The sequence below is a fragment of the Podarcis bocagei genome (genome assembly GCF_964188305.1).
Source record: "Podarcis bocagei genome assembly, chromosome: 5".
Taxonomy (NCBI): Eukaryota; Metazoa; Chordata; class Lepidosauria; order Squamata; family Lacertidae; genus Podarcis; species Podarcis bocagei.
In genome coordinates, this window is record NC_138129.1 from 90,872,025 (window position 1) to 90,892,380 (window position 20,356).

The 20,356-nt window shown below is 44.5% G+C and overlaps 1 protein-coding gene across 1 annotated transcript in view; it reads right to left on the reverse strand.

The window, feature by feature from the left end:
• Positions 1–303: 303 nt before the first annotated feature.
• The window catches only part of PLA2G4A (phospholipase A2 group IVA), a 90,363-nt gene continuing 70,310 nt past the window's right edge, over positions 304–20,356 (reverse strand). Inside the window, exons 10-19 of the mRNA XM_081194385.1 lie at positions 20,137–20,251; positions 18,573–18,710; positions 17,484–17,576; positions 15,158–15,226; positions 10,691–10,933; positions 8,226–8,410; positions 6,545–6,740; positions 6,113–6,270; positions 2,091–2,589; positions 304–1,747 (exon numbers count right to left, since the gene is read on the reverse strand). Coding sequence (XP_081050511.1) covers positions 2,461–2,589; positions 6,113–6,270; positions 6,545–6,740; positions 8,226–8,410; positions 10,691–10,933; positions 15,158–15,226; positions 17,484–17,576; positions 18,573–18,710; positions 20,137–20,251 — 1,326 coding nt within the window. The 3' untranslated portion in view covers positions 304–1,747; positions 2,091–2,460. The remainder of the gene's footprint in view (positions 1,748–2,090; positions 2,590–6,112; positions 6,271–6,544; positions 6,741–8,225; positions 8,411–10,690; positions 10,934–15,157; positions 15,227–17,483; positions 17,577–18,572; positions 18,711–20,136; positions 20,252–20,356) is intronic.

A 20,356-nucleotide genomic window follows, 5' to 3' on the forward strand; every position in this document is an offset into this window, starting at 1 on the left:
TGCTGGCGCGCCACGCCTCCCGGTTGGGCACCCAATCGGGTGACACCGCAGGGGCGTTGTTTAGCCGCTCAAATGCGGTCGTGCCAGCTCTCCCCGCCATTGCGCTCCTGCATCAACAGGCTCCCCCTACTGGTGGTTAACCCCTCATCAGACTCACCCCTCTCCGAGTGGGTGGAGTCAAATTTTCTGTGGTCCAGTGCCTAAGCCAATACCTTCTCACATGCTGTAATCGATAAAGTTGTGGCCTTTTTCTAGCCCATTAACCTAATATACTGTGTCCACATGTCTTTATTCCCAAGCGGGGTTCGGGTCCTTAAATCACAATGTGTATCATCCAGCTCCAGGCAAATACTAGCATCACATTGCCTCACGACACCCCAGGTGCTAATGGCAGAACTATGTAGTTAACTCTTCAAAGCTTCAAGTAGTGAAGAAAGAGAGAAGCTTTTAGCAGCAAGTGTCTCATTCCAGGTATGCATGAGCAGTGCCTTACACACACAGCCTTAGAACAACCTAAACATTCAACCAATCAGATACAAATAAAAGACTTGCATATTCCAACAGTGGCATGGGGCTACATAGAAATGGTAGCATAAAGGACCCCTGGACGGTTAAGTCCTGTCAAAGGCGACTATGGGGTTGCAGCGCTCATCTCACTTTCAGGCCGAGGGAGCCGGCGTTTGTCCACAGACAGCTTTCTGGGTCATGTGGCCAGCAGGACTAAACCACTTCTGGTACAACGGAAACCAGAGTGCACGGAAACACAGTTTACCTTCCTGCCGTGGTGGTACCTATTTATCTACTTGCGTCAGTGTGCTTTCGAACTGCTAGGTTGGCAGGAGCTGGGACAGAACAATGGGGGCTCACCCCGTCACAGGGATTCGAACCGCCGACCTCCTGATCGGCAAGCCCAAGAGGCTCAGTGGTATAGACCACAGCGCCACCCGCGTCCAGTATGATAGAAGGGGGGAAGACTATAGCACCATTCAGATGTTATGCCCCACAGTGTGAGGGAAGGAATGGGGGTCATGGTTACTGGCCCCATCTGCATTCCCCCACCCTGTCCACACATTGAGGAGAAGGTCTGAAGTGGCCAGCCTACTCCACATGTGTATGATCCCTCTAAGATTTAGAACCCTATGTGACCAAAGTTCAAAATTATGTTAGGAGCCAGCATGAATGGAACAAGCTCCCCACTGCAGACTATCCCCTAAAACTTGTGGACAGTTACAGGGGTGACAGGGGTCCAATGCGATGGAGTGGGGCCAGTCATCTGGGCCCTGGTTTTCCCCACATGTGGTTCTAATCCAGGCATAGGCAAACTCGGCCCTCCAGATGTTTTGCGACTAAAATTCCCATCATCCCTGACCACTGGTCCTGTTAGCTAGGGATGATGGGAGCTGTAGTCCCAAAACATCTGGAGGGCGAGTTTGCCCATGCCTGTTCTAATCCCATGAAGGAAGGATGCACGAAATGGTTTCATGTAGCAAATTGAGGCAGTTAGCAAGTAGGAAGAAATCACTTTATGGAGATTTTCTTTTCGTTGCTCTTTCGCACGCTACAATATTACCGCAGAAGACAAGTGAAAGGGTTGTAGATAAAGTGCTTTCTGTGCCCCCATCTGAGTGACATTTCAGACCCCATCCCAGAATTTTCAACCTTGCTTTAAAAAAGAAAAGAAAAAGTCTAGCCCATTTACCAACCAAGTTAAAGAGAAACAAGAAACAATATTCAGCCATATCAATATCTATATATAAGTACAGTGGTGCCCTGCAAGACAAATGCCTCGTAAGACGGAAAACCCGCTAGACGAAAGAGTTTTCCGTTTTGGAGGTGCTTCGCAAAACGAATCTCCTATGGGCTTGCTTCGCAAGATGACAATGTCTTGCAAGTTCCTGCTAGGTTTTTTTCCCTCCCCCCTTTTTCTAAGCCGCTAAGCTGCTTATCAGCTGATCCGATCAGCAGATAAGCCACTAATAGCCTCTAATAGCGCTAATCCGCTAATCCTTCAATGGGCTTGCTTCGCAAGACGAAAAAAACCACTATACGAAGAGAATCACAGAACGGATTCTTTTTGTCTTGCGAGGCACCACTGTATATGTAATAAAAAATAAACAGTAACATTTTAAAGAAGCCAATTATATTCCCACTGGTGCTAATGTACGAGTGAACTGGCGTTTTGTACACAGAGCACATTAGCATGAACTCATCGTCAGACAATGGTATCAAAATTTTCTAGCGCTTATTGCTGCACATTTGTGTAGTAACATGAGCTACCTTGACAGGTGGCTTAGGATATTGTCATGACCGTAAGAGAACTCAGTGCCATTTTAAAGTCTATAAAACGCCCACATTGTGTTTCTGCACTGTTTATACCAGAAGCAATTTTCGTCATCATGATGTCTGTCCGACCAATCCAGGAAGACTCTGCTCTGGATAACAGCCTGCGATGTGTTATCCCTATGTATGGTTGTTGCTTTGTGTCTTGTTGAAGTATCTCCTTGCCTCGACGCTGCTGAGGGACACAGAGCAGCGCGACGGGTTCTGTCTTCTGTACTCAATACTGTCCGCTATTGCTTGCTTGACTATCTGCAAAACAGAAGCAAAACAACATTGAACTCATTAGTAGCCACTTCTTCCGCAAGTCACCGCATGCTAAGTGGATGTGAAGTGCTTGTTTACGCGGATGATTTTTCAAAGCATGTAAACATGCCGCAGAAGAAACCAACTAACAACCAAATGTCATCAGATGCAGATGCTATTTGTCTTCTTTGCATAACCTGGAAAACCAGGTAATAAAAATGCATTCCCTCCACTTTCTTCAAATGGCAGGTGGATTTGCATGCCTTCGGTACATTTGTATCCATGAAAACTGTTTAAATGTTTTAAAGCAAGTCTTCTCTAAACTGGTGACTGGGAGCGGTGCCAGGACCATATAACATGTTAGGATATTTCCGTTCCACCTTAAAAGGGAGCAGGATGTTTGTGTCACAGCCTGCGTATTTCCTGTTCACAGGATGTTTATGTTATCTATTGCTTTCGTTTCTCTCTCTGTGCTGGAGACACTGACGCAGGCAGTCATGTCTTTCTTTGTTCTGATCAACGCAGAATAAAACTTGTAAATAATGCTCTCCTGAGTGCGACTTCTGCTGTCAATTATCTGCTGATAAGAGTGTGCATGGGCTCTAGATGTTGGGCTATTTTCTAGAAACTCATGTCGCTAATCGCTGATACTGCGTGCCTATGGGAGATCGATGGACTGTCCGGCAGACGGCTTGGGGCCATGATGGACTTTGTCTCCCTGGCAGTATCCCAACAATCGTGAAAGACCTGCATAGGCTTCCAGTACGTTTCCAAGCACAATTCAAAGTGTTGGTGATGACCTTTAAAGCCCTAAACAGCCTCGTTCTGTATACCTGAAGGAGCGTCTCCACCCGCATCATTCAGCTTAGACACTGAGGTCCAGCTATGAGGACCTTCTGGTGGTTTCCTCAATGCGAGAAGTGAAGTTACAGGAAACCAGGCAGAGGGCCTTCTCAGTAGTGACACCCGCCCATCAGATGTCAAGGAAATAAACAACTATCTGACTTTTAGAAGACATCTGAAGGCAACCCTTCAGTTTTTAATGTTTGATATTTTATCATGTTTCTGTATATGCTAGAAGCCACCCAGAGTGGCTGGGGAAACCCAGTCAGATGGGTGGCATATAAATAATAAAATTATTATTATTAGCCTGAAATTATCATCCTGCAGCAGAGCTGGTGAACTCATGGGAGAGATTTATTCTCCAGACAGCAGCTGCACAAGACTCACTAGTAATTAGGTTCTGAAAGTAAGCCGACCCTATGTAACTGTAAGGGTTTCACCACTGGAAATATGTATTCTCAGGATAGCAATTTACACACACACACACACACACACACACACACACACACACACGTGAGCATGCATACCTACATACAGGTAGATTGTATACCTGATTGTATACAATAGGAAAAAAAATATGTGCATCAGCATAGACAAACTATGTTGATGTTTCTGATGAAAATTTTATCCATTTAAACTTGGAATGGATCTCTTAATGCAACCAAGCAATTTTGATCCTTATTTGTATTTTCACAGAAGAAATACAGAATGAAATTTAGCCAGTAGGTGGCATATTTTGATCACATTCTAACTGTCCATTTGGGCATCTACAGCAGAAAAAAACACTAATACTTTCATTTAATTAAGTTGTTAGCAAAAACAAAACAAAAAAACCCCCATACATCTAATATTAAACTCTAGTCTTCTGCATAGTAATAACCATTCAGTCTTTAACGTAATACCAGAAGTACAGCAATCATCTAAGTTGTGATATTATACTTAAATATTATTAAGGAGTGCTTAAATTTTTTTCCTACCCCACGGCTGATGGGAAGCTCTATTTATTTTTATTTATCTACATTCTTTAGTAATTTTGTATTGCTGTCCTTCATCTTAGGATCACAGGATCTATAGTGTGATTGCTACACTGTGCGGGATTAATTAGGACTGCAGCAAACGTATTTCCCATCAGCGTAACAAACCGCCCAACACACAGTGCCTCCACTTTCTGCCAAGAGAGCTTCATGGTATCACAAAAGTAGGAAGTATGTACAGTCCTCAGATTCTAATTTAGTTTTGTCTCTCGACACCTTTTCGTAGGGCAGAGCTTCTTCCATATGATCAGAAAAACCCCTTTTCTTTCACAATGACCGCTCCCCGCTTAAAACGGGGGGTGCCCTTTGCGTGGACGCGCACAGCCCTAGATCTGGAGCGGCCCCAACAGCATAGGCTTGGCTTTGCCTTCCCTCAGGTGTGATACCTGGAGGTCTCCGCCTACCTCAGTCAGTTGTCCAATCCCACCTGGGGGAAGCGTTGCCAAGGAGACCAGGCCAGGTAGGGGAGGGATTACCTGCCCACACAATAGAGGGAGGATCTTACCTGGGAATCCTCACTTGGCTCCAGAGCTTCTCCCACCCTACCCACCCTCAGTTAATGTCTTCTTTTGCAGGTTAACTTTTCTTCATAGGTTTTGCAGGTTAACTTTTCTTCACAGGTATGCGGGCGCTGCTACGTTAAGGTCGCTGTTAAAGGGCCGGAAAGGAATTTCCCTGCATTGGCAGGTTTCGCCTTTCCCGTAGCAAAACATCACAACTTTGGCGGTATCAGGCCTTGGGCAGAATCCTTTAGTCCATCTTCTTCTTTGCGGCTGCGATACCAGGGTTCCCCGTTAAAGGGGTTTCTGAAGGGAGGCTTTGACCGTATGCCGAGAGGTCATCATTGCTTTCCCCTGCGGCAGCGGCATAACAGGGGCGGCTATCTCTGCTTGAACATGTGTTCTCCAGAGCCGGCCCATCCCCCACACACACACACTGGATAACCCTGATGCTCCCTAGGTCCCCGGCTGGGGACTGGGGAGGGAGAACGCCCAATGCCTGAGCCAAGGTCTACCCACATTTGAAATTTAATAAAGTTGTGGCCAATTTAATCCCATAGCATGTTGTCTTGAGTCGTTATTCCACATGACGGGGGGCCCGCTCGCGATCTGGGGACTCCGCCTGTCCACGCAACAGTTCCATTGTGCTGCCATACTCCATCAGATCACACATTTTACTGTGAGAAGGAATGACTGTTAGCCTTTCAAACCAAATTTGGCAAAAAAAAAAAAAAAAAAATCACATGAGGTACTTTACGCGGCGATGCCAAATAGAAACCCGTCATTTGAGTCTTTAGACCCAAATCTGCCTGCAGAACATACCCGGGTGTACAGAGCAAATTGCAGGAACCCTATGAACACAGCTAAGGCATAACCCCGCTCTTAAAAGTATTCTGGCTCTCCTTTAAAGCAATTCCTTTGTATCACATTAATTGGCCGTGTTTTCTTTGTGAAATACAAATAATAATAAAGAAACAGCTCTTGAAAGCGATAAGCAGCCCTCTTAAGAATAAACAGAAATCAGAGGGTTGTGGCACCACACCCATAAAAATCTGCACGCAGAGGGTGGAAAAGCCATTAAGAACCACCACTTCACTTCCACAGAGCAACCGAAGAATCTTTGAATTGAAGCAAATTGTGCATTAAACATACATTTAAGTTGTTCAGGGTATTAAACTCCATTAGATCGTGCAGTCTGCAGAAGGCCTCATTTGGGTACTGGAAGTTGAAGGTGGAGTACGGTGTATCAGGATCATCAAAAATATCAAACTCAGCAAAATCTTTCTCTTCTTGAGTTTCCCTTGGAACACCTGTTAAGTAGACCACAACAAAAGTAGGCATTTTAAAGGGCAAACTGTTCAGTTGATATACCACAGTTTAATATCTACTTAGTAAAAGTAAGTTAATAAGCCACCTTGAGTCCCAGTCTGGGGAAAATGAGAAATAATGATGTTGCTGATGGTGATGATAAAGAGGTGATAAAAAAACTATGCACATAATTAAGAGAAAAGACACACAGAGAGAAAGATTAAACTGTACTATAACCGTATCTTTAATTTTGTGTTGTCGTTTTAGCCTACTGACCTGGCGCTTTGTATTCTCTAAAATTTATATTGGCTAAAACAAAGTGGATTATTGTTGGGCAGTCTATGTCAGAAGAAGGATTCTTGGGTTTGAAGACGTAGCACTCCTTTAAACCTTCGCGATCAAAAACATTTGGGTCTATTTTGGGGAAAGGAAGGTTGTTCATTTTCGCCCATTTTTCAGCAAGTAAAATTTCCTAGGAAGAAAGCAAAAAAAAAAGCCATGAGAAAAGGAAAGCTGCGACGGGCAGAAATGACATTATATGTGGACACCTTAGTTATAAATAATGGAAAGAGAATACAGGCAAACCTCCATTTAGGCGGAGGGTTATGTTCCAGGTCACTGCACATCGGTGGAGCGTGCATAATAAGAATAATAATTTATTATTTGTACCCCACCTGTCTGGCTGGGTTTCCCCAGCCACTCTGGGCGGCTTCCAACAAAGATTAAAAATACATCAAAATGTCACACATTTGTCACAACTTCCCTGAACAACTTCCCTGAACAGGGATGCCTTCAGATGTTTTCTAAATGTCAGGTAGTTATTTATCTCTTTGACATATGATGGGAGGGCGTTCCACAGGGCGGGTGCCACTACTGAGAAGGCCTTCTGCCTGGTTCCCCTGTAGCTTTGCTTCTCGCAGTGAAGGAACCGCCAGAAGGCCCTCGGCACTGGACCTCAGCGTCCGGGCAGAATGATGGGGGTGGAAACGCTCCTTCAGCCTGTTCTGCTCCCTTCCAGTGCCAAGCATGACACATGTGTGCGTGGTTCTGCATGCATCAAATGCACACAAATTTAGAGTTGCCATTGATATTTATACAAGAATAGCATGTAATCATGCTGGCAGCAAGATAATGGACCAGTTCCCATGTTTGCCTGGCAGACTCATGGCGCTGTTGAACTGACACCAAAAATGGCATCTCCAAGTTCACATATTGGGTTGAGTCCAAGGATATTGCTAGAGCATAAGACTCTCAATCTCAGGTTCGTGGGTTTGAGCCCCTGGTTAGGCAAAAGGTTTCTGCATTGCAGGGGGTTGGACTAGATGACCCTCGTGGTCCCTTCTATGATTCTATATGCCTTTGCACAAGAGGGGAGATGACTTCTAATTGTGCAACAGGACTGCTCTTCCCTCAGCTCCTCCCTAATCTGTAGAGCAGGGGTCAGCAAACTTTTTCAGCAGGGGGCCGGTCCACTGTCCCTCAGACCTTGTAGGGGGGCCAGATTATTTGGGGGGGTGAACAAATTCCTATGCCCCACAAATAACTCAGAGATGCATTTTAAATAAAAGCACACATTCTACTCGTGTAAAAACACTAGGCAGGCCCCACAAATAACCCAGGCATGCATTTGAAATAAAAGGGCACATTCTACTCATGTTAAAACACACTGATTCCTGGACCATCCATGGACAGGATTTAGAAGGTGATTGGGCCAGATCCAGCCCCCGGGCTTTAGTTTGCCTACCCATGCTGTAGAGCATATTTGGATGTGTGCAGTTGGTGGGGGGCGGAAGGCGGGAGGGGGAGTAGAGGGAGAGAAAATTCCATTGGGTGAGCATAAGTTGTTCCACTTGCACAAGGACTTCATGTAAAACAACCTATCATCATTTGTGTGAGGAAAAAAGAAATCTTATTTAGCACTTCCTTTGTATGAACTGCAATATCCTGGATTTCTCACCTTGAAAGGAGGGCTAGAATCACTGGGACGTGCCGAAAAATCAAATGAGATGATAAGGTCAACTCCTCGTTGTGGTCTTAAGATAATTGGGTATGGCAGATTAAATGTAAGCCCGCTATCCACAATGTGAATCTTTTTGCTCTTTACATCCAATGGCTCCATTATCCTGTCAAACTCATCAGGATCTGGGCAGAATGAGACAAACGATGCCATTTGTTGACAAACACAATTCAAAACAGAATTCTCATCTATATATCTCACATCTCAAAATATTTGAAATGCTAATTTAAATTAATTTAACTATATTAAATGCATGGTTTGAGCTATCTTCTAATGCTAAGCAAATATTGAAAAACCCTCTATGGGGGGTTATTCAACCAAATATGGTTTATGAAGCTTTGGGTAATTGTCTGAAAAAGACCATCACGTTTTCATTTCTAATAGGTTTATAGAGCCTTGAAAGATCTTCTGAACCAGGCCACAGTCAACAGGCCACCCAAAAGCACATACTGACCTCATGTGTGTAGTTAGAAAATTGTGTAAAGATCTACTCAAAGCCTAAAGCTGCCATCCAGTATATTTTCCCTACTATTTTTCAGCATTCTACTGTTTAAGATGGATGTCCACTTTTACTCTTTCTTCAAATATTAGGATTAGATAGTTATAAACATCTATAATAAGTTTAAAAAAATATTTAGCAGAGCACAGATGGAAATGATGAGACAGCCACTTAAGAGAAGCATGTGCTTTTCTGCATGTTCCTGAGTTATTTGAATGTTTAGGCTCACTTGGGCGAATGTCCCACTGAACAGAGATATAAAAGGTTGCACTATTGCAAAATCTGAGCACAATTGCACGATGGAGGGAAATTCCATCTTACCTAATGACTTTTAAAACAAAGCATAATTGTTGTTATTTTGACATACTCTGCAGTGATGTAGCTCTAAGCATGAGTGAAGTAATATGGAGATCCGTGACTACAAACTTCCTAAGTTATGCACCTAAATGGCTTAGTTCCCCATTCAGACTTCAATTATCTTAATGTGGTAAGTCTTAGCGGTGAAAACTAGTAAACACTGTGCCACAGAATGTCTAGTTCTATTTCCAGTGACCTCAGGGCAGTTAGTATATTCACTGAAAATGGACTCCGAACCATTTAAAAGAGAGCAATATTTTTTGACTAATTGGTAAAAAAAAATTCCATTATTGCCAACAGGGACCAGCCACATGCATCTGTGGAGCCCAGAAGCAGTGGCCACTATCTCATGTCTCAATTAGGCATATTCCCTGTGAAGAAGAGGAGGAGTTTGGATTTAATATCCCGCTTTGTCACTACCCGAAGGAGTCTCCAAGCGGCTAACATTCTCCTTTCCCTTCCTCCCCCACAACAAACACTCTGGGAGGTGAGTGGGACTGAGAGACTTCAGAGAAGTGTGACTCACCCAAGGTCACCCAGCAGCTACATCTGGAGGAGCAGGGAAGCGAACCCGGTTCACCATATTACGAGTCTACTGCTCTTAACCACTACACCACACTGGCTCCATGTATTTACAATGGATAATAGCTATTGATAGAAAAGCCAGGCACTCTTTCTCCAATTGCAGGGGGTTGCTTGGGAGTTGCACCAGCTGAAGTGAGAATTACATCCCTAGACCAGGGTGGGGAATATCCCCACCCAAAGGGCTGCATTGTCACAGGAAAACTGTTCAGGGTTGCATTCTGTTGGTGAGTGGAGACATGGCCCAAAATGGGCAGGTCCAAGGCCTAGACAAAACATCAATCTCTCTCTTGCACACACACCCAAACACACAGGAAATTCACCTTGTTGCATCCACGGTATGAGATGAGACAGTGGCTCCCTATCTCTGTATGCAGCACAGAATAGTCAGCCAGCCAGGATGGCAAAGCAGAATGCTGCTGCTCCTCCACCACACACATTGGCTTGCCTACCGGCCCATGCAGAAGGCCTTTCCAAGGCCTTTCCAGGGATGTGGGTGGTGCTGTGGTCTAAACCACTGAGCCTCTTGGGCTTGCCAATCAGAAGGCTGGTGGTTTGAACCCCCATGACAGGGTGAGCTCCCATTGCTCTGTCCCAGCTCCTGCCAACCTAGCAGTTCGAAAGCACACCAGTGCAAGTAGATAAATAGGTACCACTGTGGCGGGAAGGTAAACGGCATTTCCGTGCACTTTGGTTTCTGTCACGGTGTTTCGTTGCACCAGAAGTGGTTTAGTCCTGCTGGCCACATGACCTAGAAAGCTGTCTGTGAACAAACGCCGGCTCCCTTGGCCTGAAAGTGAGATGAGCGCCGCAACCCCATAGTCACCTTTGACTGGGCTTAACCGTCCAGGGGTCCTTTACCTTTAGCTATTGGGAAGCAAGTCCCACACCAGGTTTCACATTTGCCATTCACATACTTGGAGGCTTTCACGAGAGAGGAAGAATAGATGAAAGTGTATGCACTTACCTGCGACAGCCGTATCCATTTCATCGTCGTCCACAGATTCTTGAGCACCGTAGCTGGCCAAAGGAGAATACGGGTAGCAAGTATTGAGATTGAGGCCCAGCATGAAGTTGTGTACTTTGCCTGCACGTCCTTCCCGGGTGGTGAAAAGAGCGCTGTCGCCCACCAGAGCCATAAACATCCGCTGAACCCAGCTCTCCTGGTTGCTCTGTTCACGTTCTTTCTCCGCATCAGGATTTTCTGAGCCTGTAGACCGAGTAGGAGCAGAAAGAACTTCAGCATATGGGGGGAACTCTGGAAAAGTTATTTGAAGTTCACAGCGTGTCATTCTTTGAAGGAGAACTACTTGAAAACAATTTACAGATGGTATTTAACTCCAAGTAGGCTTGTAGAAGACTGAATCAGATAAGTGCTGGAGATGCAAAGAGTTTAAGGGAACGTTCTTTCACATGTTGTGGACTTGTAAAAGGGTATTGGGAAATGATTCATAATAAATTGGGGGGGATGTTTAAAAGTACTTCCCCCCCCCAAAAAAAAAACACCCCAAAGGCCTTTCTGTTGGGGATAATTCAGACTGAAATTCCCAGGTGTCAAAATGTTATTTATGTATGCCACTACTGCAGCCAGTGTTTTGTTGGACCCAAAATGGAAAACAAGCAAGGTCCAAACCAAAGAAGAAGGACAACTTAAGCTGACAGAATATGTGCAGTTTGCAGAGTTAACATATGGAATAAGAGAACAAGAAGAACAAACATTTAGAGAAAATGTTTATTGAATATATGGGAAATAACTGTGTATAGCTGAAAACGCTGGCAACATTAAGATAAATTCAACAGTGTAAATAAGTTATGATGGATGTAATAATTGAATACTGAATGGTATAGTTTCTGTAAAATATGCAGCGATTTAAGATACAGTGGTGCCCCGCAAGACGAATGCCTCACAAGACGGAAAACTCGCTAGACGAAAGAGTTTTCCGTTTTGGAGGTGCTTGGCAAAACGAATTTCCTATGGGCTTGCGTCGCAAGACAACAATGTCTTGTGAGTTCCTGCTGGTTTTTTTTTTCCTCCCCACCTTTTTCTAAGCTGCTAAGCCGCTTATCAGCTGATCCGATAAGCTGATAAGCGGCTAAAAGCTGCTAATAGCGCTAATCCGCTAATCCTTCAATGGGCTTGCTTCGCAAGACGAAAAACCGCTAGACGAAGAGAATCACAGAACGGATTCTTTTCGTCTTGCGAGGCACCACTGTAAGTAAAATGAACCACGGATAGATAGATAGACAGACAGACAGACACAGTGCTTTTTTCTTTAAAAAAATGTTTAGGGGTACTCTGTAAAATGGTGATTTTCTTGAGTCAAAATGAGAGTACCCCTAAACATTTTTTTAGTATGCGTACCCCTGTGCCCCCTCATAAAAAGCACTCGTGTGTGTGTGTGTGTGTCTACACACACACACACACACACAGTAACTTCAGCATGTAATGTAACATGCCAAGACAACTGTGCTTGAATTAATGTTTTAATAAAACTACCTCTCCCACAGAAAGTTAAATAGAGAAGCATTTGGGCTCTGGCAATGCCTGAAGGGCACACAGCACATGACACACAAACTCAGGTAGTGATGCTTTGGCAGACTTTCACTTGTTAAAGAAAGAAGTGCCACGAGGCTGTGATTTTAAGCAAAGAAATCGCAGGTGAGGCATGGAACCGTTTTAACTCTGGACATTTTCCAGCTCAAAGTGCCCCCCTCTCTCCGGTGTTCCTTCCCTGCCACAGAATTGCAGCAGAGATGTATCTGGCATCCTGAGAGTTGAAAGAGGCTGTGTGGGCAATCTGAAACAGAAAAACGACTCCAAGGGGAGTGGAAGAGTCTGTATGACCAGTCTTTGGCCTATCTCAAGGGCAGCCAAAAATTATGGACCCCTAATCTCAATCCTCAAAAGCACGTCAAAGTGCAGGTAAAAAAAAAGGTACTGCTCTGGCGGGAAGGTAAACGGCATTTCCGTGTGCTGCTCTGGTTCGCCAGAAGCGGCTTAGTCATGCTAGCCACATAACCTGGAAGCTGTACGCCGGCTCCCTCGGCCAATAAAGCGAGATGAGCGCCACAACCCCAGAGTCGGCCATGACTGGACCTAATGGTCAGGGGTCTCTTTACCTTTACCTTTAATCTCAATCCTATATATGTTTACTTAGAAGAAAGTCACATCAAGTTAAACAGAAGTTACTCCCAGGTAAGTATGCCTAGGACTCCACCTGTAATTTCTGAAAAACACCCACAATAATTTTTAAGGTTGCAAAGTATTTGGGCTGAAATCTGATGCTACTATTTCTAGTTTTTAAAAAAATATTTGCTATATGTTAAATTATGTGCTGTGATAAGCAAGGCGTTTACTTAAACTGGCCACTTTTATTCTGACAAGAAAACAGCTGTGAGGTCCCAATTTGGAACATATGCCATGATAGCGGGGCTGTGACAATTTCCTAATGAAAACCTTTCCCTTCCTGGCTGTTATTTGCCAATAAAGGTACTGATCGATTGTTTTGATTAATCATTTATTATTTTCTATTGTGAGTCACTCTGAAAAGCCCCTCGCTGCGGCAAAATACAAATACATACCTTAACAAACAAGAAAGCAAGCAAACAATAAAACAAACAAACCCAAAGGGCTTCTAGCAATAAGTACTACATTTTTTTAAAAAAAAATGTTTTCATTAAATATTTTCTTGTGTAACAAATAAAAAAAGGACATACTAATCTGCTTCTATCTTAAAAGGAAGGAAGACTCCTTTTCCTCACTTTACTGATATGCCATAAGGAAAAATCTTCCATGACCAGAGTAGATGTGAGAAAATGGAACTGATTTGCATGTGGAAAAGTAGAAAGGGAAACTGTCTGGCCAAAAGGCAGATCTTATCTGCCCAAGCTGAGCTTTTTTGTTACTGATGTAATTGAGAGAGGCACACGCAAGTCTTAATGTTCCCCTGGAAGGCATAACATGCTCAGAGCCATACTGTCCCTGCCCAACATTGTTCAGAAGGGTGGGCTCTCCTTTGACCGTAAAGAGAACTCTCATTCCAGGTTTCATAAATACCCCAGACGTTTCTAATGAACCACAGCCTGGTTCGTCAACAAGAACATGTGATTCACAAAGTGACTTCGACTATTTCGACTATTTCAAAAATTAGTTGGAGTCACTGCTGCATCCAAAGTCCTGCAAGATGGAAAGTGAGGAGACCTATTTTGGCCACACAAGCTCCAGGCTTCACACGGCAATGGACTGGCTTAGGAACATGGAGCGCCTTGGCTGGTCAATAGTTACTGCACCCCTGAAACCCCAGGAAATGGGGCAGAGGTCAGGTCTCCTCCACAGAAGAACAGCTCCATAATTCTCAGACGCCTTGGAACTCAACCACCTTGGAACTGAAACACTGCAAACCCGGAAGTACCGTATTTTTCGCCCTATAGGACGCAATTTTCCCCCTCCAAAAATGAAGGGAAAATGTGTGTGCGTCCTATGGGGCGAATGCAGGCTTTCGTTGAAGCCTGGAGAGCGAGAGGGGTGGGTGCGCACCGACCCCTCTTGCTCTCCAGGCTTCAGGAAGCTCTGCGCAACCCTTGGGAGACCAGCGCAACTTCGCCGGTGTGAAGTCGTGCTGGTCTCCCAAGGGTTGCGCAGAGCTGCCTGCATTCCCGAGCTTCGCGGGGGGGATTCCCCCCCCCCTCATTATCCCCCCCCCCAAAAAAACACCACAAGGTGTGCCCTATGGGGTGGTGTGCCCTACGGGGCGAAAAATACGGTAAGTGTTCCAGTTTGCGAGCTTTTTTTGGGAAGCCAAACGTGCTCCATTTTGAGTGTTATGCTTCTGATTGAGTGCCACACTTCCGTTTTGAGTGTTACGCTGAGGGTCTGTCTGTTTTTGCTATTTATTTTGCGTTTCTTGTTTTGTTTTTGTGACTGTGTGGAACCCAGTTCAGCTACTGATTGACTGACTGTGTGACTGCAGTACATTGTTTATTGCTTTCATTATATGGATCGGAACAATGGTCTCGTTAGATAATAAAATTCATGTTAAATTGATGTTTCAGAGGTTGTTTTTACAAGTCCGGAACGGATTAATCCGTTTTGCGTTACTTTCTGTAGGAAAGCGAACCTTGGTTCTGGAACACTTTGGTTCTGGAATGGACTTCCGGAACAGATTAAGTTTGAGAACCAAGGTGCCACTGTGTTCTGCTCTGCTATCAAAAAAGGTCTCACATTTCATCTTAACACACACACAGACACCACCCAACCACCTCCACCTTCCCTAACTTTATGAAGCACCAGGAAATAGTTCATCAAAAAGCCGACTATTCCTTTCTCAGGTCCTAAATACCACCTGAATTTTCTCCTTTTCATGATGTCTTGCTTTATTGGGACACGCCAGTAAAAATAGTTGTATGAAGTATCACATCTGGTGACCTTTCTTACCTTTTGGTCCCTGTGACTCATCATCGCTGTCTGAATCGTTGCTCACTAGGTGCCGCATCCTGATATTTTCTGTGGAAATAAACAAAGGAAGATTTTGGTGCCTTAAATGGCTGGGTTGGTAAAATGGCAATCAAAGGAGCTGCACAAGTTCTTGGAAGGAGAGAGTAACGCTGGAATAAAACAATAAACGATCTGAAGCTAACTTTATGACAAAAGGATTTTCCACATCCATAAAACCAACAGATTGCCAAGCTAAAGGACACTTGGAGATCTCTAGGGTTAAAACTACAATACAGAGCACTGTCTTTTGAAGGAAGTTAAACAAGAGATTAATATGTTTCAAAACTACTTTTTTTCCTGACCAACTGACGAGGCCTCCGTTTTTCTTCCCACACTACCAAATTCAAAACATACAAGCAGAGAAGAACACTAATTTAAGCTTGAGCAGAGAAACACGGCTAACTTGCATTATATGACAGTCGCCAGCCTAATGTACAACATGTTGGCTTTCCAGACTACAGTGATACCTCAGGTTAAGTACTTAATTCGTTCCAGAGGTCCGTTCTTAACCTGAAACTGTTCTTAACCTGAAGCACCACTTTAGCTAATGGGGCCTCCCGCTGCTGCTGTGCCGCCGCCACGTTGATTTCTGTTCTCATCCTGAAGCAAAGTTCTTAACCCGAGGTACTATTTCTGGGTTAGCGGAGACTGTAACCTGAAGCGTCTGTAACCTGAAGCATATGTAACCCGAGGTACCACTGTAATACAAATACAACATGGTGGTTTAAGAGTTAAGTAAGGCGTGTGTGGCCCTTACTCTCATTCCCAACTCCAAAAACATTCATTCTGAAACCAAGAGCGAATGTCTGAAACAGACCGTTGCTTTTTACTGACCCTAGAAAAATCTCAGCTTGTCTCAGAAACTCTTCCTACATTATCTCAAAAGATCCTTATGAAACAGTCTCAGACTCGGTAGGCTGAATATTAAATGGTTCTATTAATTCACAAAGGAATGTTTAACTCAACTAGATCTGCACCCAAAAAACAGATAGGTTCCTTACAAGTATATTTGATTACAATGACTTTTATGAGTCACGCCCTCATGCCATTTACATCTGTGTAGATCAGCATCAATGACAGATTTACATATTTTCATGTAATCTTCCCAGCTTCACAGTTACTCACACTACTCAAGCCATTCTAAAAGCTAATACCTAAAGAAAAGCAACAGACATTTAAAGGAGATGACAGAATTACAAACTTGGAAGATCAGGGGAAAGTTATGGATTTAGTGAATAATGATTTCAGTATGGCTTCTGACAAAGTCCCCCATGATATTACTGCAGAGAAGTTAGTAAAATGTGGGCTGAATGAGGTAACGTGAGGTGGATTTGTAGCTGGTTGATTGACCAAACCAAAAGAGCGCTTATGAATGGTCCCAGGTCATCCTGGAAAAAAGTGGCAAATCGGGTCCTCCCTTAAAGAGGGCACGTATTGCGGTGAGACCTGGAAACCAACCCCCTGTGTTGTGGGTGGGTACGATTGGTCAGCCACAACAACTGATTGGTAGGTCCCTTGTAGCTGGGTACAATCTGGCCAATGGGACGCAGTCCAAACGGTTTGAGGGACCTATTTATGCCCATGCACGTGACCCAGAGCTTCCTTTTTCGGCGCGTGCATTCGGAACACCCGCCCACCTCTCCCTACTTTTAGGGCTTTGCGCTTGACCTTGCTATGCCGTCGTGTGTTGTCTGTCGTTGGGACAGGCGCACAGCGGGAATTTCCCCCACTTGGCTGATTGGCTGTTGCCATTTGGATTTCACCTGCCGCGTAGCAAATCGTCACAACTTGTAAGGTTGCAGATAGGCTCTGGCTCAGGTGATAGGGGTGGGGGAACGCTCTCGCCATCCCTATGTGAAGGGTATTCCGTTAAAGGAATCCAGGGACTTGATGGTTTGGTCAACCCCTGAGAGGGGGTTGTGCCCGTGCCTGAGTCCAGGGGGACATTTGCGTGGCGGAGTTAGCCCGTTCCCGGCTTTCAGCTTATCCAGGTGTTCACCCTTGGCTGACCTATGCTGGAACCCTGGGTCAGCGCTACCTGCATGGCAGGGAGCTAGTCAAACCAGAGCCTATGCAACCAGTCACTTTCTGTAATCAATAATGTTGTGGCCTAAATTCTGCCAAAAAACCAAAACCAAAATTTGAATCAAGTGTGAATTTATTTTGGGAGGAGGTTTCTGGTTCTGAACACGCAAATGGGGTGCTGTGGGGTTCTGTCCTGGACCTATTGTTTAATATCTTTGTAAATTTATTGTTGTAACATTACCTAGTTCTTCTTCCATTGTAGGCCCTTTATTTTGAGAATTAGAAACTCCAAGGACTCTGTTGAATAATATAGCAAATGCACTTCCCCAGACACCTGAAAAAAATGAAATATAACAATGTTGTTGTTGTTTAATAATAATAATTATTATTATTTATTTATACCCCGCCCATCTGGCTGGGTTTCCCCAGCCACTCTGGGCGGCTTTCAACAGAATATTAAAATACAATAATCTATTAATCCTTAAAAGCTTCCCTAAACAGGGCTGCCTTCAGATGTCTTCTAAAAGTCTGGTAGTTGTTCCTCTCTTTGACACCTGGTGGGAGGGCGTTCCACAGGGCAGGTGCCACTACCAAGAAGGCCCTCTGCCTGGTTCCCTGCAACTTGGCTTTTCGCAGTGAGGGAACCACCAGAAGGCCCTCGGCGCTGGACCTCAGTGTCTGGGCTGAACAATGGGGGTGGAGACGCTCCTTCAGGTATACTGGGCCGAGGCCGTTTAGGGCTTCAAAGGCCAGCACCAACACTTTGAATTGTGCTCAGAAATGTACTGGGATCCAGTGAAGATCCTTTAGGACTGGTGTTATATAGTCGCGGAGGCCACTTCCAGTCACCAGTCTAGCTGCCACATTCTGGATTAGTTGTAGTTTCCGAGTCACCTTCAAAGGTACCCCCACGTAGAGCGCATTGTAGTAATCCAAGCAGGGGATAACTACAGCATGCACCACTCTGGTGAGGCAGGCTGTGGGCAGGTAGGGTCTCAGCCTGTGTACCAGACGGAGCTGGTAGACAGCTGCCCTGGACACAGAACTGACATGCGCCTCCATGGACAGCTGTCAGTCCAAAATGACTCCCAGGCTGCACACCTGGTCCTTCAGGGGCACAGTTGCCCCATTCAGGACCTGGGAGTCCTCCACACCCGCCCCCCCGTCCCCCCAAAATAGTACTTCTGTCTTGTCAGGATTTAACCTCAATCTGTTAACTGCCATCATAATAACCACCACCTGCCCGCCTCTTGTTGTTGTTAAGATATTGGTAGATGCTTAGGTATTGCTCACTTTCTGGCAATGCTCACATATCCACTCAATTACTTACCCATTAAGAAATGCAAAGGGTTTTCTTTATATTTATCCACTACCGTTCCCATAAAAAATTTGCTGCCGAACAAATTAGGAGTCATAAAGGTACCATATTTAGCCATCCCGATTTCGTAGGGACTGAATTCCACCCAATCTGTAAAGAAAAATATAAAAAGGGCACTGGTTAACAAAAAGAAGGAGGAGGAGGAGGAGGAGGAGGAGGAGGAGGAGGAGGAGGAGGAGGAGGAGGAGGAGAAGGAGAGCTTTTATACAGCACAGGAACAGAAGAGGTATGCAAAAGATTCTCAAAGCTCAACAAAATCTTGACTTCCATCTGCTGTCTTTCCTTGCCAAACTTCATATATGCCAACAACTACTAGCCCATGTGGTAAAGTGAAAAAAAGAGGGAATAGGGTAAAGGACCCCTGCATGGTTAAGTCCAGTCAAAGGTGACTATGGGGTTGTGGCGCTCATCTTGCTTCAGGCCGAGGGAGCCGGCGTTTGTCCACAGACAGCTTTCTGGGTCATGTGGCCAGCAGGACTAAACCGCTTCTGGCGCAAGGGGACACCATGACTGAAGCCAGAGCGCATGGAAGTGCTGTTTACCTTCCCACCACAGTGGTACTTATTTATCTACTTGCACTGGCGTGCTTTCGAACTGCATGCCAACCTCTATATTCAGCCAGATTCTTGCTTGCACTAAGGCAAGCAGACACTGCTATTTTCCTCAGCTAATTTTGCACCTCCTTGCACCTCCCTTTTCATCTTTTTCTGTGTTCTTCCAGGAACTTTACTGTGTTATTATGGTATGCCCTTCAGCAAATTATACATGACACCCACACAGAGTGTGAGTGAAATTGGGGTGGGGGGAAGATATTTACAGATTAATAGGTGAAAATAGGTCTGTGAACAAGTCCCCACAAAACCCATTGCTGCAACAGGTGCCACGGTAGACTCTATTTTGTTCCAGCCTATACAGTTCATGTGTTTCCATTTTAAACTCTGAAATTTCACAACAGCTTTCCAGAAATAGGTCTAAATTATGTCTGAGTCATTGTAATTACAAGCAGTCGTAGGTGTGATCAGCGCCCTCTCAGAATAAAAATATTATGGATAATGGGAACTCAACCAAAATTGTGAAAACTCTTCTCAGCTGGCAAATACCTTTATCCGTTGCTTTTCTAAGCAACGTTCTTTTAAACAGAATAGCAAAAGTACCAAGAAGGAATGCAAGGTTAATCCTAAGAATTCACAGATCAGCTCATGAAAGGAGAACTAATTATTTCTCTTCAAAACACACCTTTTAGTCTAAGTGGGACAGAGAGGATTATTTAAGTTCAGGGGAAGGGAACCTTCTTTTTGGGAGACGCATGCCAGGATCTGGCAGGGACAGTGGCAAAAAAATGAGAGGGGCCAGAAGGCAAAAGTAGCCAATGCCACAGACGTGCTTAAATCAGATATGCCAAATGACACATGCAGAAACAAATAATCAAGTTGAAGTGGCTTAAATAAGGCTGTTTTGATCCTTCTATCTGGCCTATATTCAGATACACATATATATAATGATGTGATTTGACTACCTGCAAACATCAGTTCTGATACATCAGGTTTAACGTGGAGGCATGTAAAGAGCGGCAAAGCAGACTGTGCTTTGCTGATTTTCTCTTTCATATCAGACAAAGTGTTGTTCATTCTCTACAGGGAAAAAAGAGAGCAGAAATAATTTAAAGAATAGAGCTAGCAATCCAGCTAGAATCTAGTCGCTTTTGTGAAATCGTTCAAGAAGGCAGAGGACAACAG